The sequence below is a fragment of the Carcharodon carcharias genome, chromosome 1 (genome assembly GCF_017639515.1).
Source record: "Carcharodon carcharias isolate sCarCar2 chromosome 1, sCarCar2.pri, whole genome shotgun sequence".
Lineage (NCBI taxonomy): Eukaryota > Metazoa > Chordata > Chondrichthyes > Lamniformes > Lamnidae > Carcharodon > Carcharodon carcharias.
This window is the reverse complement of record NC_054467.1, coordinates 168,073,063-168,090,960: the sequence shown is the minus strand read 5'-3', so window position 1 is coordinate 168,090,960 and position 17,898 is coordinate 168,073,063. Positions and strand designations below refer to the sequence as shown.

Below are 17,898 nucleotides of genomic sequence, written 5' to 3'. Positions count from 1 at the left end.
GGCAGCAGGCAAATGATATCCAGCACAAGCCAGGACACAGGCTCAAGTTTATGGAAAGTAGAACATGGAAGCCCAACTAAGAGTTTTTTAGAATAGTCAAATCTGGAAGTAACAAAAGTATGGATGAGGGTCTCCATAGCAGATGAACTGAGGCAGGGCAGAGTCGGGCAGTGTCACAGAGCCGGAAATGGGCTGTCTTGTGGTGGCATGGATATGTGGCTAAAAGGTCATCTTGAGATCAAATACAATATCAATAAAGCAGACAGTCTGGTTCAGCCTTAGATGTTGCCAGGGAGAGGGATAGAGTCAGTGGCTAGGGAATGTAATTCATGGTGGGGATAATTAATGGTTTCAGTGTTCCAAATATTTAATTGGAAGAAATTGCTGCTCATCTAGCCCTGGATACCGGAAAAGCAGTGTGAGAATTTAGAGACAATGGAGAGTTGAAAGATATGGTGATGAGGTAAAAGCTGGGTGTTGTCAGTGTATCTGTGAAAACTGATGCTATGTTTTCAGATGATGCTGCCGAGGGTCAGACCGAATAGCTGCCACATGAAGAAGTAACTACATATTTACTGCACATCCTGGGGTTACCAGTCACCAGAAACTTATCTGGACCAGCCACATAAATACTTGGGTGTTGCTGATAAGGCCAGCACTTAATGCTGATCCCTAATTGTTGAGAAGGTGGTGATCAGCAACTGAGAGTGGGTGAGAGTCTGGGAATTCTGTAAGTTACCTCTTGACTCCACAAAGCCTGTCCACCAACTACAAGACACGAATCAGGAGTGTGATGTAATACTCTCCACTTGCCTAGATGAGTGCAGTTCGATACAAATCAAAAAGCTTGGCATTATCCGTGACAAAGCAGCCCGCTTGATTGATTGGTACTCCATCCACCATCGATGCACTGTGGCAATAGTTTGTACCATCCACAAGATGCACAGCAGCAACTCACAAAGATTCCTTAAAGAGCACCATCCAAACCATCTCCCATCTAGAGAACAAGGGCAGCAGATGCATGAGAACTCCACCATGTGCAAATTTTCCTCCAAGATACACAGCACCCTGACTTGGAAATATTGACGTTCCTACAATGTTGCTGGGCCTTTATCCTGGAATTCCCTCCCCAACAGTACTATGGGTATATTCATACCACATGGACTTCAGTGGTTCAAGGCAGCAGCTCATCACTACCTTCTAAAGGACAATTAGAGATGTGCATTAATTGCTGGGCTTATCAGTGACACCCACATTCCTTGAATGAATAAAAACATATAACTTTCCTGTATTCAATAGGAGAATGAGCATGATTGTAATCTAGTTGTAATAATGTGATAGGTGCCTCTAGTATCACTGAAAATGTCATGCTGCGCTACATAACTGTCAAGATACTCAAGCATGAACAAAATGATTAAAAAATCCACAGAACAATTAAAAGTTAATAAAAAACCTCCTGCTACTATGAAACCAGTCCACAAACTCCTCGGACATTTAAGCAAGAACCCTAACTGAAGAAAAACTACCATATGTAAAATTAACAAAATTAATGAGAAATGAAATATGTCCAGTATTTACTTAATGAGAAAGGAAGCAGACAGACAGGCATTTCCGACATCAAAACAGTGACTACATTTCAAAAATATTTTTTAACCATTAGGTACTTTGGGATAGCCTGAGGGACTTGGAATTTGCGCTTTCTTTCTATGGAAGGGATTGATTAAAGGTCATAATTTAAACTTGGTCCACACAGCTGTAAACTACTAACTCGGTGCTTGCAATTATAACATTGAGCGGAATTGTCCCAAAAATTGGCAAAGTGCAATATCGTACAGGGAATTCGAAGTGTGACCTGCCGATGCCAATGGTAGCTTTTTCCACCATATCATGTGCCACTTTGTTTAAAAAATTGAGAGGCACAGGTTTTACATCAGATCGCTGGCAGGGCAGCCGCTGATTCCCCTTCCCCACTGTAATCTCAGGCCTTCAGTAAATGGGGCGCCATATTTAAAGGCTGCCCCTGTACGGAGCTAGCACTCTTCAACGGATAGGAAGCTGCTGGGAACTGCTGGCTGCCAAACACAGGGAACATGCTGCCCCCAAATTTAGCAATGCCTCCCTTGAGCACCTACTAGACATAATGAAGGCCGGCCGCAATGTCATCTACGTTACTCTGGGTGAAGGACCTCATCCCAGGTCTAGCATGGGAGGTGGTGGCAGCAGTGGTTAGCGCCAACTCCCCCCAAAAGAGGACAGCCACTCAGTGCCGAAAGAGGATGAATGATCTCCTCAGTTTCGCCAGGGTAAATCACTCTCCTCATCACTTTCAACTCTCAAACTCACAAACCCATCACATGTCCACAGGGATCTCACTCACTGCCAGCTCAAGAGACATCACCATTCACTGTCCCTCACAACCTTCATTTGTCCTGTGGATCGTGTCCTCATCCTGTTCATGGCATCACTCACCACCCACACATGCCAGCATCCTTATCATCTGGTCTGGCAGGCATCCTGCTTATACTCTCTCCATCTGTATTCAGGCAGGACAAGCTGGCACACAACAAAAGGGAGAGGTCGCAGACTGGTGGAGGTATGCCCAACATCAATGTCCTAACAGACTTTGAAAATAGAGCCATCCAGCTGGCCAGCTACGATGTGGACTGTTCCTGTTCTGAAGTTGAGGTAGGCGGCACTCAATCAAGTGAGGATCCAGCACACAACCATGCTGTGAGTGAGTTCCTCTGTTCCGCAGTCCCCTGCCATGCACTAATTATCTCTCATTGCTTTCGCTGGCACATTTGGGAAGCAGCTGAGAGAGTCCACAAGCCAGGTCCTTGACTCCAGCCCTGAGAATACCACATAAGAGGAATCCATAGACAATGAAACTGAAGATCCGTCACAGCGCTGACCCACAGCCTCCACCAGTGCAGACACACACATCTCGGTGGGACCGAGCTTTAGAGTAGCCTCGGCGTCACAATCTAGTGAGCATCTCACATTGTCTGATCCACAGCAGGCGGAGGCAGGGACTTCCCAGGTTGCTGGCACTCAGAGTACTGCTGGAGGCCAGAAATCTGCTGAGCCCGAGTCAGATGAGGTGCCTCTGGACTCAGTCATACCTCAGTTGTTGGAGCTGCAAAGGCAAGCTCAGGAACATCAGTAAGGGATGTCCGCTGCATTCCTTAGATTGCAAGGCACAATGGAGGAGTCTGTCCAACTTCAGGCTGAGGCGATAGACTTGGCATGCCAACGCACTGAGGTCAACATTAGTAGAATGGCGACTGCCATGGAGATCTTGGTCCAGGGCATCTGTCCTGCACTGCTGCAGGAGCTGCACTCCATCGCTGAGGCACTTGCAGGCATCCATTGGTGTCAACATGAGAGGGGACGGGGCGTCTTGAGCTCACTTCAGTTGCCCCTTCCTCTCAAGGAATCAGCCAGATGCACTCGAGCACCCATAGAGAGGAGGATCAGCAGGTGCACACCCTGGGTCTATCCACCCAGGTGGCTCTGGGAGCGTCCAGCCTATCTGAATCCCCTCTTCCTGTGACTCCCCCAACAAGGAGGGTGCCACCGCCACACAGCAGGACATTGAAAGCAGGCCGAGGTCCTCCAGCCTCAGCCTTCCAAAGGACACCTGCCAAGGTCATCACAGACAACAGGGCATAGCAGTCAGCAGGCCACATCCACCTCCGCTGTGGATGTTGGTGGAACACCAAGACATAGCGGCAGGATTAGAAAGGTCAAGGTGCATTTGCATTATGTGGGCATGAGTGTTATTCACTTGTGCTTAATGCTGATCATTATAAATACACTCCCAAGAATGTCTCATTTGTGGCTCCTTGTTATGATGAGCAGTGTTCGTGTCAATCCAATGTGAAACCTTGCTTCCTGCACAAAATTAAGGTTAGTGTCACAATCCAGGGCCCCCTCCCCTGTGCAGTGTTTAACCTTTTCAGCACAGTGATTGTCCAGCTTTAAAGTCACTCTCCAGATTAATGATTGCTGCACCTACATGTGACTTTTGTTTGCTGCACCTACATGTGACTTTGTTTGCTGCAAGTATCTTGTACCCAGATGCAATGTGAAGAATCTTATCACTGGGTTCCGTGATGTTCTCTGTGTGCTCTCAGCACGTTGCAAGCTGCCCACCATCCCCACCCCCCTCATTTAGTCACCTGACAGGTGAAGGTGTGGTGCTAAAGGGAACAGATGATGAAGCCTGCCAAAGGATCCAAGTTGTCTGAAAATCCATGGGCCCTCTGTATCTCAGTAGTGTTTCCATGATATTAGCCTCTTCACAGTGTGTGTGTGCTGCCCTCAGCCAGACAGGTGTCAGACGTTCCCAGATGCAATGTGAAGATCTCAGGAGTGTCCTCACTGCATCTCGTCATCATCCTCCTGGAACCTGGTGGCAATGAGGGCCTCACGTGTATGCTTGCCTCGCCTGGCCAGTGCAATGGCTTAATCACCTGTATCCTCGCCTTCCAGGACCTCATCACCCTCACACCCTTTGATTTCCTCACTGGAGGAGACAAGCAGCTCTTGAATCTCCTCATCACCCAGGTCCTCTTCTCTTTGCATCGCCAGGCTGTGTAGCGTGCAACAAGCCACTATGATGCGTGATACCCGCTGGAAGTGTCCTGGAGCGCTCCGCCAGATCTGTCCAGGCACTGGAACCTCATCTTCAGGATGCCAATGGAGTGCTCAACCAAACTCCTGCTGAGGATGGTACGAGTCATGCACACTTCTAGGGTATCTTGCACACACCTGCATGAACTATTTGTTATGGTTGCAGGCCAGCTGAACACGGAGAGAGTGGAAGCCTTCGCAATTCACATACTGGACTGCTTGTTGCCAGGGAGATTTATAAACCACGTGAGTACAGTCGATGGCACCCTTCACCTGTGGGAATCCGAAAATCTCAGCAAATCCCTGTGCTCTTGCTTCCTGGCTTGCCTAATCTCTGCAAAGTTGACAAAGTTGTGTGCCTTGGCAAAAAGAGTGTCCGTGATCTCGATACATTTGAGGGTAAAAGCTTGCGAGATCTCACAAAGGTCCCCAGTGGAGCCCTGGAAGGAGCCACTGCCGTAGAAATTGAGCATGGTGGTAACTTTAACTGCCACTGGCAGTGAATGCCCTCCGAGTCCCCGTGGTGCCAAATACTATAGAAGGTAATATACGTGTGTGACCAGATCTGACATGCGCAGGTGTCAGCAACACTGGTTCTCATTCATCTGCAGGTAGCATGTACGCTGTCTATAGACCCTGTGTCTAATGATGTGTCGACGAACAACGGCTCTGTGGGGTTCACCCTCTGTGTGTGAAGAAGGCCGTGCTGCCCGTGTCTTCAGGGTTCTGCTCCTCCCTTTGGCGAACCAGGCGCCTCTGTCGCATTCTTCTCCTTCTCTCCTGTCTATAAGCAATGAGGCAGACAGTGAGATCACCAGGCTCCATATTCTTGATGGTCTCCTCACTGCAGTATCAAAGAAAGAAACGCAAGGGTCAGCAATTCTCTCCTAAGGATTACTCTTAGTCACCGCCTGCCGCTGCCTTTCAAGGCCCCTTAACACATGCCAGAGAGTCCGGGTCACCACGTGGATGCCCAGTGTTTGGTGCGCATGGTGGTTCCCAGCACCACCCAATCCACATGACTGATTGGTGACAGCTTTGGCCACTTGACTGCACCCTGATCTCTCATCTCAGGCGTAAGCATTGTCCTAACCTGCCCTCCAAGACTTTGCAGTTTGGACCATGATGGTGACTTTTCAATGTCAACTTAAACACAATGCAAGGGACTAAGAGCGCACCCCTTCGTCAGTGTTCAATGGCCACCTTTCCCAAAAGGATCCTCAAGCTTTCCCAGTCGCCCACAGTTCTGCAGCACCATAGCACTTACTTGATTTTGGTGTGCGTGCGAGGAGTTAAAAGTTGAGGAGCAATCATTGGCACTGTCAAGTATTAGTGCTGCTTGAGTGGGCACAATTACTTGACGAGCCTGACTCCAAGTATGTCAATTGAGCTCGAGCTAAACACTCTCAGCTTGGAAGAGTGTTCACCTTTGACATGTTTTGGCATTTGCCTGGCCATTTTCTTCCCCCTGCCCCCGGCATGTGTTTGTGTTCAAACTTCAGTCTTTGCTACCATGACCCCCCCCCCCCACACTGCAGCCTTACCCCGAGGTTCCATTTGCGCCTTACACTGCCCCGGCACCACAAGCCAGCCACGAAAAAGCCGCAATGGATACTTGCCTGTGACCCCCCTACCCCTGAATCTGCAGAGCTACTTCCTTGCATTGGGATCGTTGTGAGTGCTGCGCAAAGTTGTGTGCACTCACCTCTGAGTTCCCTTCAAAGTTCAGGTCACTAGGTGTATACCTTTTAAAAGCAGTCGTAAATCATGTAGTCATAAAATCATGCTGATGTGGGCTTCAAATTTGACGATTTTGGTGAGGGGGTGGTGAATCCAGCCTGTGGCCACAATAATGTGATGCAAGTACATTTAAATTAAGTTCCCGACACTCAACGGTGGGAAACGCGGCCCGGCACTGACGGTGGGAGGGGAAAATCACTTTGTGGATTCACGTCACCAGGAAACACACCTAGGGCCTTCTTGCAAGATTCTCTGATCTCCCACTGAACACGCCAGTCACAATTGGGCACAGAAAAGATCCTGGCCATTGTCTATGACATCCCCACCCATGGATTAGTTATTGCTTTAAAGTGCTTCTTGTATCATACATCCATCATTAAGCAGAGTCAGAAAACGTGAAGCAGAATCAGAAGGGTTCATGTATAATCTTGGAGGCTTAAAAGTACTGAGAAATATTGTGTAGGAAATTTTATTTTTATTCATATAAATACAACTGTAGTGTTGCATATATCAAAACATACATAATCCATCATAGTTGAAATCAGAGTCCCAGAAGGGTTTTGAGAAGATGGATCTGGAAAAGATGTTTCATCCTGTGGGAGAATCTAGAACTAGGGGTCTCTATTTAAAAATAAGGGGTCCAAATAAGACCCATTTAAGAAAGCAATGAGGAGAATTTTTTTTTGAGGGTAGCGAATCTTTGGAACTCTCTTCAGAGGGCGGTGGAAGCAGGGTCTGAACATTTTTAAGGCAGAGCTAGATAGATTCGTGATAAGCAAGTGAGTGAAAGGTCATCAAGGGTAGGTGGGAATGTGGAGTTGAGATTACAATCAGATCAGCCATGATCTTATTGAATGGTGGAGTAGACTCGAGGAGCCAAGCGGCCTACTCCTTTCCTAATTCATATGTTCATATCTGCCAGTGCACTCAGCCTCTTGCACAACATTACTGGTCTGTGCTTGACAAACAAAACTGAATAATACATTTTTACTTCTTATTGTTTAAGAAAGCTCAAAACTTGTATTATTCTAAAGCTGAGTGGCCAAATATGTGACTTGGTGCCAGATCTCTGCTTTACAATAAACTGCTATGTCATGTGTAAGAACACATTGGGTCAATTTTATGAAATTCCCCTGTTAGTGGGGAGCCTCACCTGGGAACGCTTTGTGGGAAATTATGGGCTTGCTTCTTGTGATTTTCCTTCAATTAAAATGAAAAGGTTGAAGGAGACTCACCCTCAAATTCCTGATATGTGCTTGAATAGTCATGCTTCCCACCAGAAGTTTACATTTGTAAAATCAGCCGTGTTGTGTCTACTTGTTCTCCAGTTGCCTCTGGAGGTTCCTTGTATTGCTTAAACCATTCTTCTGACAGTCTAGCTGAGACTGGAAATTCATTTATGGAATTGCACCCACATTTCCATGGTACTTCAATGTATCTCCTACCTATTATTATGATTAGATTTCTCATATCAATTTATTTAGACCCACCTTAGTAATGGCTGCAGAAAATATCTCTGTTAAAGGTGGTGAGACTGCCAGATGGATATCTTGTGAACTTATTTTGAAGACATTTTCCAAGCACTGCATAGCAACTGGGAATAAAATATATCTTATTATTACAGTTCATAGCTTGATAGGCAAACTTAGACCGAAAGTAAAGTCCCTATGGTATGGCATTTTTCATACAATGAATTTCCAAAATATAATCTACATTCTAAACAATAGATATTCTTATTAAAGCAATCAATTCCTTCGGGTATTAAATTCAGTAGTTAAGTGCAATAAAGTCCATTGAATAATTCTAATTAATAAGCATATCGTTACTCATTTGGATTATTTGGCCCCCTTTCAATTTCCTGATGAGAACATTTTTGTATTCATGGGATGTGGGTGTCGCTGGCTGGGCCAGTATTTATTGCTCATCCCTAAATGCCCTTGAGAAGGTGATGGTGAGCTGCCTTCTTGAGCTGCTGCAGTCCATAGTGCAAGCAGCATAAAAATCAGTGAGACTCACCTTACCAAAATCTCATGATAGGTTCACACCTCCTCGCCCAATCCTCGAGCAGGCCTTAAAATAGGCATTCAGCAAAGGAGCTGGGTGCTTTCCCTCCCTCCCTGACCAATGCATTGCCTTGGAGCAGCCATTCAGCACTTTCAGCTCATCAGCCACATGCTAATGAGGCCCAATACCAAGATGGTTCAGGACTCCTGCTGCAGTTAGGCAGATGGCACAATCACAATGCTCACCGACAACCTAATTACAGCAACAAATCAAATCAGCCCCAATTGTTCATAAAAAAATCTGTTCTTTCCCTGCACTCTTTAAAATGAATTAGGTTAGAGTTGGATCCTTTGTAGTGTCTTATCAAGCTGTATCCTAATTACTGCATTCAGTTCTGGACACCAAGAAATTAGAGAAACATTCAAAATTAGGAACAGTGACTAAGTAACGGAATAAAAAATAGGTACAATAGCTATAAAAATGTTCATGAAGCTTTATTCCAAAGGTCATCATATAAATCTCAAATCTTTTTTCAAGGAATGGAGAGGAGGAGGAAAGAGAATATAGGAGAGGGTGGTGAGTTATAGATTTATTTAGCTACAGAACTATCTTCAAGGTTAGGTAAGCCCAAGGCAAGACAAGACCACGCAGATTCTGTGGCAATGTGGATTTTGTAAATCAATTGTTTCTGTGCAAAATTTACAAAGTGTTCTATGCATATCCTAGGATGAGAATCAGAACACAAATTTAGAGTGGCACTTGAATGATAAACTTACAGCCTGCTGACAGAATGTGGGGGCGTGGGTATGGTAAAAGGTTCCTGGATTATGGGAACAGGAGAAGTGGCAGAATTATTGGAAGTAGGAGAGGTGTGTTAGGAGAGTTCTTTCATTTTTACAGTAAATGTCTTAGTTAATGCAGACAACTCGTCTTCTTGTTCCTGCTCCTTCAAGAATCCTGTGTTAACTAAATGCTGTGTTAACTGTAGGTTTCATTCCTCTTGCTTGTCCAAACAATTCATCCAATTCCAGATTGTTATTTCTGCAGCAGGCAGAGATTCTATTGATATAGAATGCTGTGGCCCTGGGTATGCCAAAGGCTTTGTGCTTAGCAAAGCACCTTCAATAGTGCACCAATAATATACTTTAGCCCCTAAACTGGTAAAGTCATATCTTCTCCTACAGTATTATCTGGAAAAACTCAGCAGGTCTGGCAGCATCGGCAGAGAAGAAAAGAGTTGACGTTTCGAGTCCTCATGACCCTTCGACAGAACTTGAGTGAGTCCAAGAAAGGGGTGAAATATAAACTGGTTTAAGGTGTGTTTGGGGTGGGGGGGCTCTCTCTCTCTCTCTCCCCCCGCCCCCCCCCAACACACCTTAAACCAGCTTATATTTCAACCCTTTCTTGGACTCACTCAAGGTCTGTCGAAGGGTCATGAGGACTCGAAACGTCAACTCTTTTCTTCTCCGCCGATGCTGCCAGACCTGCTGTGTTTTTCCAGGTAATTCTGTTTTTGTTTTGGATTTCCAGCATCCGCAGTTTTTTTGTTTTTATCTTCTCCTACAGTGTTATTTTTATAAATGTCACACTAATAGTACATGTGGGAGCTGAGTTTGCCATTTGCAGTATGTTAGCATTATGCTGTGTTTTACTTCAAAGGCTTTGCCCTTACAGTTTTGTATTCCAGACTCTGCCAGTAAAAACTATACTGTGAATGACGAGAATTATTTCACTGAAGACTATTCAGCTGGTAGATAAATATGACCATGACTGTCATTCCAACAATTTGAGTTGGATACTAACTGAAGCCTTTAAATAAATCACAGAATAATCCCAACCTACTGCACTATGCAGGATTCATTAATTAAAATACTGGAATTAAATAAAGTTCTCCTGGGTCTCCTTCTCCCAATTATCTAGATCCAATTCTGCCTGACTCCTAATACTGGCAGCATCCCCCAGAACTACCAGACTTTGATCCCCTTGTTGCTCCAAAACTCCCTTCACAGTCCTGGTGTACCTGTTACCACTCTCCCTAGCTTTTCCTCTCCCCTCCTTCCTAAGTTGCAATCCTAGTACTCCCTGACCTCAGTACTACAAAATGCTGTAAGCTCCCTACCCAATTCTCAAAAATACCAAGCTGTGTTGCAGCCTTAGAATTCTTTGAATGCTGGAGGAAGAGATTCTAGGATTCTGCTCCCACTACTTCAAGACATTAGAAACCATTCAAAATAATGCTGGACCGCAAAGTCCCATTTCAGAACCCACATGCCCTGTTCACAATGTTCCAAGTTCCCAGTGCCATCCCCAATGTCAGATTCTATTACCCATGATGCTGACTTATCATAACACCACTGACTTAGTGAATAATACCATGAGAGATTGACTAGTGTATAGAAACCATATACAAAAAAAATACACTCCAAGTAACTTGATTGGTGAGGTCTGCAATGAGGCAAAATAAAAGCAAATGTCTTTATTTGTTCAAGTGACTTCTATCCTTTGGAATGTTTTCAAAGGTTTAAGCACATATGTCAACTCAGACAAAACACAACGTTGGGAATTCCTGTTGACCAGACAAATCACCTGATTATGAACATTGCAGCCAGAATAATGCAAAAGATGACTAAGCACCATGCAGAAGGCTCTGAACAACAATGTTAGGAAATCTCTGTAAAGAGGTGAAAAAGTACTGAATTTTAAGCTAACTTTGATGGAGAAAATAATATCCCTCACATAATGTAGCCATGTGCAAATGCAATTAGCTTTTGTGTAGAAATGCACAGTCCTCCATATAATAAGATAGTACAAAAGCTCTGGATGCAGGAAATCTGGCATAAAAAACAGATAATGCTGAAAATACTCAACAGGTCAGGCAGCATCTGTGGAGAGAAACAGAGCTAACAGTCTGGTAACCTTTCACCAGGACTGAAGAAAGATCTAACCTATTTATTTGTACCTCAAACTTAACACCTTTAATCTTTTTATGTTTTCAGACAGCCTGACTCCTATCAGTTTCTTGCCCAGATTAATTAAATCTCTCACACACATACATACATACACACAAACAGACATCCAGCCAGCCTTCTTTACAGAATAACACAATATTCCACCAAATTATTTTTTAAAAATCCATTCTCGCACACTAATAGGGAGTCATAAGGTAGAATTTTACAGCCCTGTTGTGGTGGGGGTGAGGCCCAAAATTGCAGTGAGCTGTTCAAAAGTCCATTGACTTTGCCGGGACTGGAAAAATCCGCTGGCAAGAGGGGCAGTAAAATTCCACCCATAGAGTTATTCATAGCACAGCAGGAGGTCATTCAGCCCACTGAGTCCATGTCGCTTTCCTGTGGAGAAATCCTGTCAATCCCACTTCCCTGCTTGATCCCCGCAGCCCTGCAAGTTTATTTCCTTTAATTGCCCATCCAATTTCCTTTTGAAACCATTGATTGTTGTTGCTTTCACCACCCTCATGGGCAGCGAGATCCAGGTACCACTCATTGTGTAAAAAGTTCTTCCTCACATTCCCCTACATCTCCTGACTAAAATCTTAAATCTGTGTCCTAGTCCTTGTACCATCAACTAATGGGTAGGGTTTTTCCTCATCTACTTTATCTAAGTCTGTCATAATCTTATATACCTCCATCAAATCTCCTTTGCTCCAAGGGAGCAAAGCCAGCCTTTCAAACCTAACTGTGTAACTAACACCCCCCATTACTGGAACCATTCTGGTGAATCTCTGCACCCTTTCAAGGACCTTCACATCTTTCCCAAAGTGTCATAACCAGAACTGGATGCAATACTCTGGTTGGGGCCTAACCAGAGCGTAATAAAGGTTTAGCATAACTTCCCAGTTTTTGTACGCATTGCCTCTATTTACAAAACCCAAGATCCCATAATCTTTGATGACCACCCTCTCAATATGTCCTGCCGCCTTCAAAGATCAATGCTGTCACAAATGTATAATTATGATGTTGCGGATTTTAAGGACAACTGTTTTAAAGGCACATTTCTGTTTTCAAATCTTTACATTGAATTTAAAAGCCTTTTTTAAAATCGAAGTGTGAACAGACAACATGGCCCTTTCTGGTGTTTATCCAAATGTTGTCAGACTCATATCTCTAGAGCTGGCTACAAGGTGTCATTAAATATGCAAAGATCCCTCCAGGGATGTCCATTGAATTCTAAATGGTGTCAAAAAACTCATGAGGGAACAGGAGACAAGAAGGTATTTCAAAGGACCTCAACATAATTAGCTTCTTTGCTTGGTGGAACAATGGTTCACTGAAAGTAATATAGCAGCCATTTTACGTTTTGGAGCTGTATACAATATGTTTGCGAACAGCCATTTTGGGTGCATAGCCCCCAGGAAGAACTCTGAGAAATAACATCAGAGAGGGTTCTTGATCAAGGGAGGACAAAGAGGAAACTGTCAAGAAATCAACTACTGTTCTGCTAAAAGAGTCCAGGCAAACTACAAGTGCTATAATCGCAGAATTAGGAAGGAATAGGAAACCTTTCTCTCCCAAAAACCTGCTGACCTGCTGAGTCCACCTGAAAATGACAAACATTGACCAATCAACTGCAAAAGCCATCACAACTGCTGAACCGAAACTTGATAACCCCCTTCACCAGAAAGAAGGAACTCAAGCAAAGGGCCTACAAAGATATCTCTCACAGACTGATTTGAAATCTCATCTTTAAGTATCTTTTTCCTTTATCTATATTTTTAATCTGTATTTTAGTTAACAATGTTATCACTTTTACCTAAGTAACCTTCTGCAGTAGTTTTGTAGTAAACTAACCTTTGTCTTGTTTAAGACTACAGCATGTCTGCTGGATTATTTTTTAAATTGAACCACTCATAAGTTAAACTGGGGCTACATACACACACACAAATTCTTAGCTCAGATACCACTTTAACGAAATGCCTTTTACGTGGCTGTGGCAATGCACATGCACCCCCAGGTTCCCCTGTACCTGCACACTCTTTAGAATTATGACATTAATTGCCTCTCCCCATCCCTTCTGCCAACATGCCTCACACTTCTCTGTATTAAATTCCATCTGCCCTTGTCTACCCATTCTGCTGGCTTATCTATGTCATGTTGCAGGCATTTCCTATGATCCTCATTGTTTGTCATTCCTCCAAGTTTGGTATCATCAGCAAATTTTGAAATTTTACTTCACATTCCAAGATCCAAGTCATTTATATACAGCAAAAAAAGCAGTGGTCCCAGCACTAACCCTGGGGAATACCACCATCTATCTCTCCTCTAGTCTGAAAAACAACCATTTACCACGGCTTGCTGCTTTCTGTCCTTAAGCCAATCTTTTATCCAGCTGGACATTGACCCTCCAAATACGTAAGCCTCCGTTTTGTTAATCAGCTTTTTATATGGTACCTTGTCAAGTTTTCTTGAAGTCCATAGAGATAACATTCACAGCATTCCCTTCATCAACCTTCTCTATTACTTCATCAAAAAATTCAATTAGATTAGTCAAGCATTATCTGCCCTTTACAAATCTGTAGTGGCTCCCTTTAATTAACTCCAGCCTCTCCAAGTGCCTGTTGATTCTTTTCCCTGACTACGGATTCCAAAACCTTACCCATCACTGATGCTAACAGGCCTGTAAGTTGCTAGGACTGTCCTTACACCCTTTCCTGAATAAGGGTGTTACATTTGCCACTCTCCAATCCTCTGGCACAACCCCCATATCTAGGGAAGATTAAGGCAAGCCACTTCCTTTAGAAACCAGGAATGCAAGACATCTGGACCACGTGACTTACCTACCCTTAACATAGCCAGCCTTTCTAGTACTGCATCCCTTTGAATTTTCACCCTATTCATTGCCCCACAAGCTCTGCTTCTACCGATATATTGTCAGAGTCTTCTTAATAAACAATGATACAAAGAGTTAATTAAGTATATTTGTCTTGTGCCTCTAGACATATATTACCTTCTTTGTCCCGAATAGAACTCAGTCCACCTCTTACTATTTGTTTACTATTTACATACCCTCTTCCAATTTAGAAGTTCTATTTTAGAGTGTTCTTTGCTCTTCTCCATTACTAAGCTGAACCTTATGATACGATGAACACTCTTACCCAAATTGTCCCCGCAGACATTTGGTCCACTCGGTGCGCCTCATTTCCCAGCACCAGATCCAGCAATGCCTGTGTTCTAGTTGGGTTGCGAACATACTGATCAACGAAGTTCTCCTGAACAAAGTTCAGAAATTTCTCCCCCTCCTTACCCTTTACTCTAACATTATCCCAATTGATATGTGGGTAATTAAAGTTCCCCAGTATCACCACTCTATGGTTCTTGCACATCTCTGTGATTTCCCTGCAAATTTGTTCCTATATTTCTCTTTACCATTATTTGGAGGCCTATAGAATACCCCAAGGAGCATGATCTTACCTCTTTTGCTTCTCAGCTCTAACCAAATAGATCTGACCTTGCCCCCTCAAGGACATCCCCTCTTTCCAATACTGCAGTATCTTCCCTAATTAGTACTGCCACCCAACCTCCCCTTTTTCTTTCTCGCTCTTTTCTGAACACTTTATATCCTTGCATATTAAGCGCCCAGTCCTCACCATTTTTAAGCAACATTTCCATTCTTATCACTATATTGTATTCTCATACAGCTATTTGGCTTGTAGCTAACCAACCATATTCATCACACTTTGTGCGTTTACATACATGCATTGTAATCTTGCCTTTGCAATCCTCGTAGTCCTTCTTAGTCCACTCCTATCTAATATAGTATCACTTCCTTGTCTAGTACTGTCCAACACTCTCACTTTATGCACCAAAAGGGAAGAGGAGAAACATACATGTTTCCCTGTATGACAAGGCTCTGGGGATAAAAGAAAGAAAAAATTCAAAAAGCTACAAAAAGCTCTCTACTTGACTTCTGGATAAAAATAGCAATTGTCAGTTGCCTGCAAGCAGATCTTCCACCCCTCATTCTCAGCTACAGATAGCACTCTCAGCTGGAAGAGGAAGAAGCAAAGAAAGAACAAATAATAAAGGGTGGGTATGAGCCCTTCATTAATATAATACTCAAAAAAAATCAGTGTTATTTATGCTCCTTTGTGTTCCTCCCAGTCTAACTCTTGATTACACAACTAACTTTCTTTATCCCAATATTTGCTGACATCATTAATGGCTTCATCCTCTTCAAAACCATAATCACTCACAAAAGATCACCCTTTATACCAACAGTTGCTCATTTTCCATCCTTGTTGTCCCTCATTAGTGTCCTCAATTCAGTTCAGCCACCCACGCTACTTCCTCTACAATTGCTCCTCTGTGGCATTTTCTTCACTTTATTTCACACCTCCTGTTTAAATTTAGTCAACATACATCCAGTAAGGGATGTACCATGCATCCTTGCATTGTCATCTCAAGCAGGAAAGCAATGGATATGTTCCCACTCCGTTTTATCTGCCCTCAGTCTGCTTAACAGACTGTATTAAAATCAGACACTGATTTGAAATTAATTCAGATCATTATGTAGATTAGAAATTGTGATATCCCTGTACTGCCCTCAGTACTTCCTCCCTATATAACTCTTTTAATGTGTACTCATGGTTTTTGCCCTTTAGCCTGTTACTTATTCATTCTCAGGGGTCAACCTGAATTTCTACAGCTTTGATTTTAATCGATGTGAAATTTTATCCAAGATCTTTTGGAAATGCAAGTACACATCATAGGGCTTAACAAAGTCCTTTTGGTTGACATTTCCTCTTAGAAGTTGAAGAGGTTACTGAAGCAGGATCTTGCCCTTTTTATTGCATACTGATTAACTATGTTATTGCTGCACAGGTGTGTCTCAATTTCCCTGCTGCTTATTAATTTCAGCATTTTACATGGAATTGAAGTGAGGCTAATGGATTTATAGTTGCCTGTATCCAATTTGTCTCACTTTTTGAATAAGGGCACTCCACTGTACCTACTACTAGTACCTTCCCAATGTTTAATAACTGATTCAGTGATTGTCAATGCCTCACAAACCACAGCTTAATCTCTCTCAACACTCTGGGATAACTTTAATCCCTCCACAGTCTCACCCTACCCCTGCCAGTGTATATCCTCTTGGTCCTCCAAATCACACTTCCTTAACTCCCTCTCTCCCTCTTTCTCTTGCAGACAAAACCTACAGCTGTCATTTAAAAAAAGTAATACTTCTTCGGAAGTGGATGTTGCTGTCGAAGAATTATTGCCTATTCCTGGCTATCATGAGAAGATGGTCATGAATCACTGCCGTCTGCTTTGAAACTGCTTGCCTGAACCCCTTAAGCTCAACCTCACTATTCCTCCCCCTTTTCCCCTTAAAACATTCTCAAAACCTAGATTTCAAGCCATGAGTTTAGCCATTTCTCCTAATTTTTTATTGCTGCTTGGTGTCCATTTCTCCTCTGTGAAGCACCACTGGACACATCTATACTTCTGAAAAGGCCAACATATAATGAAATACATTTAAAAAAAACATAAAGTTCTGATAGATTTAAAAGCAATTTCATTACCCATTACTAAAAACTTTTTGACTTTCAGTTGCAGGTTAATGATTAAGAACTGCTTAACTACAAAAAAGCTTTTGGAATGGCTTGCAATTCTTTTAAACATGTTGGCTGTACACGACAGGTGTGCAACAGGGTGCAAAACGATGACAATCTTAATTCTATAATTGTGAGATCACAGAGATATTTATATATCACCTTTAATCATAATAAAATATCCCAAATTATTTATAGGAGAATGGTAAAGCAAAATTAGACATGGAGCCACATAAAGCAATGTTAGAGGAGATGATCAAAGAGATAGGTTATAAGGAACATCTTAAAGGGGGAAAATGAGGTAAAGAGGCAAAGGGGAAGGAATTCCACAGGTTACGACCTAGACAGCTGAAGGCATGTCCACCAGTGGTGGAGCAATTATAATCAGGGATCTGCCAGAGGCCAGAATTTGATGGTACCATTTCCTTACGGAAGGAACATGTGCAGTTTATAATCAATAAACTTAAAGTTGAGGACATTGCACTAGGTATTATAGATTACACCAACCTTCTAAGCTTTCCCGTTCATCAGAAGTCCAAGCCTGGGACTTTGTCTGCTCACGTAGAAAGTCAATAATTGAATAGGCAAGACGCTTCAGCTCTGACATTTTACCACCTTAAAAATATTAAAAAGAACATTAACTGAAATATTAACATCCTTTCAGAATTATGTAAAATCACCAAGGCTCCTTAGGTAGCACCTTCCAAACCAAAACCACTTCCATCTAGAAAGACAAGGGTAGCAGATAGATGGGAACACCTCTACCTGGAAGTTCCCCTCCAAGCCACTCACCACCCACTACTTGGAAATATAATGCCGTCCCTTCACTGTCACTGCGTCAAAATCCTGGAACGCCTTCCCTAACAGCACTATGGTTGCTGCAGCGGTTCAAGAAGGCAGCTCACCACCATCTTCTCAAAGGCAATTAAGGATGGGCAATAAATGCTGGCCTA

At 43.2% G+C, this 17,898-nt stretch overlaps 1 protein-coding gene across 2 annotated transcripts in view; it reads right to left on the bottom strand.

Annotated features, from left to right (window-relative positions):
• LOC121280977 (small glutamine-rich tetratricopeptide repeat-containing protein beta-like) overlaps window positions 1-17,898 on the bottom strand; it is a 63,788-nt gene that overhangs the window by 31,600 nt on the left and 14,290 nt on the right. For both annotated transcript variants that reach the window (XM_041193478.1, XM_041193488.1), the window contains exons 2-3: window positions 17,453-17,560; window positions 7,866-7,969 (exon numbers count right to left, since the gene is read on the bottom strand). In XM_041193478.1, the coding sequence (XP_041049412.1) occupies window positions 7,866-7,969; window positions 17,453-17,552 (204 nt within the window). In that variant the 5' untranslated portion in view covers window positions 17,553-17,560. The remainder of the gene's footprint in view (window positions 1-7,865; window positions 7,970-17,452; window positions 17,561-17,898) is intronic.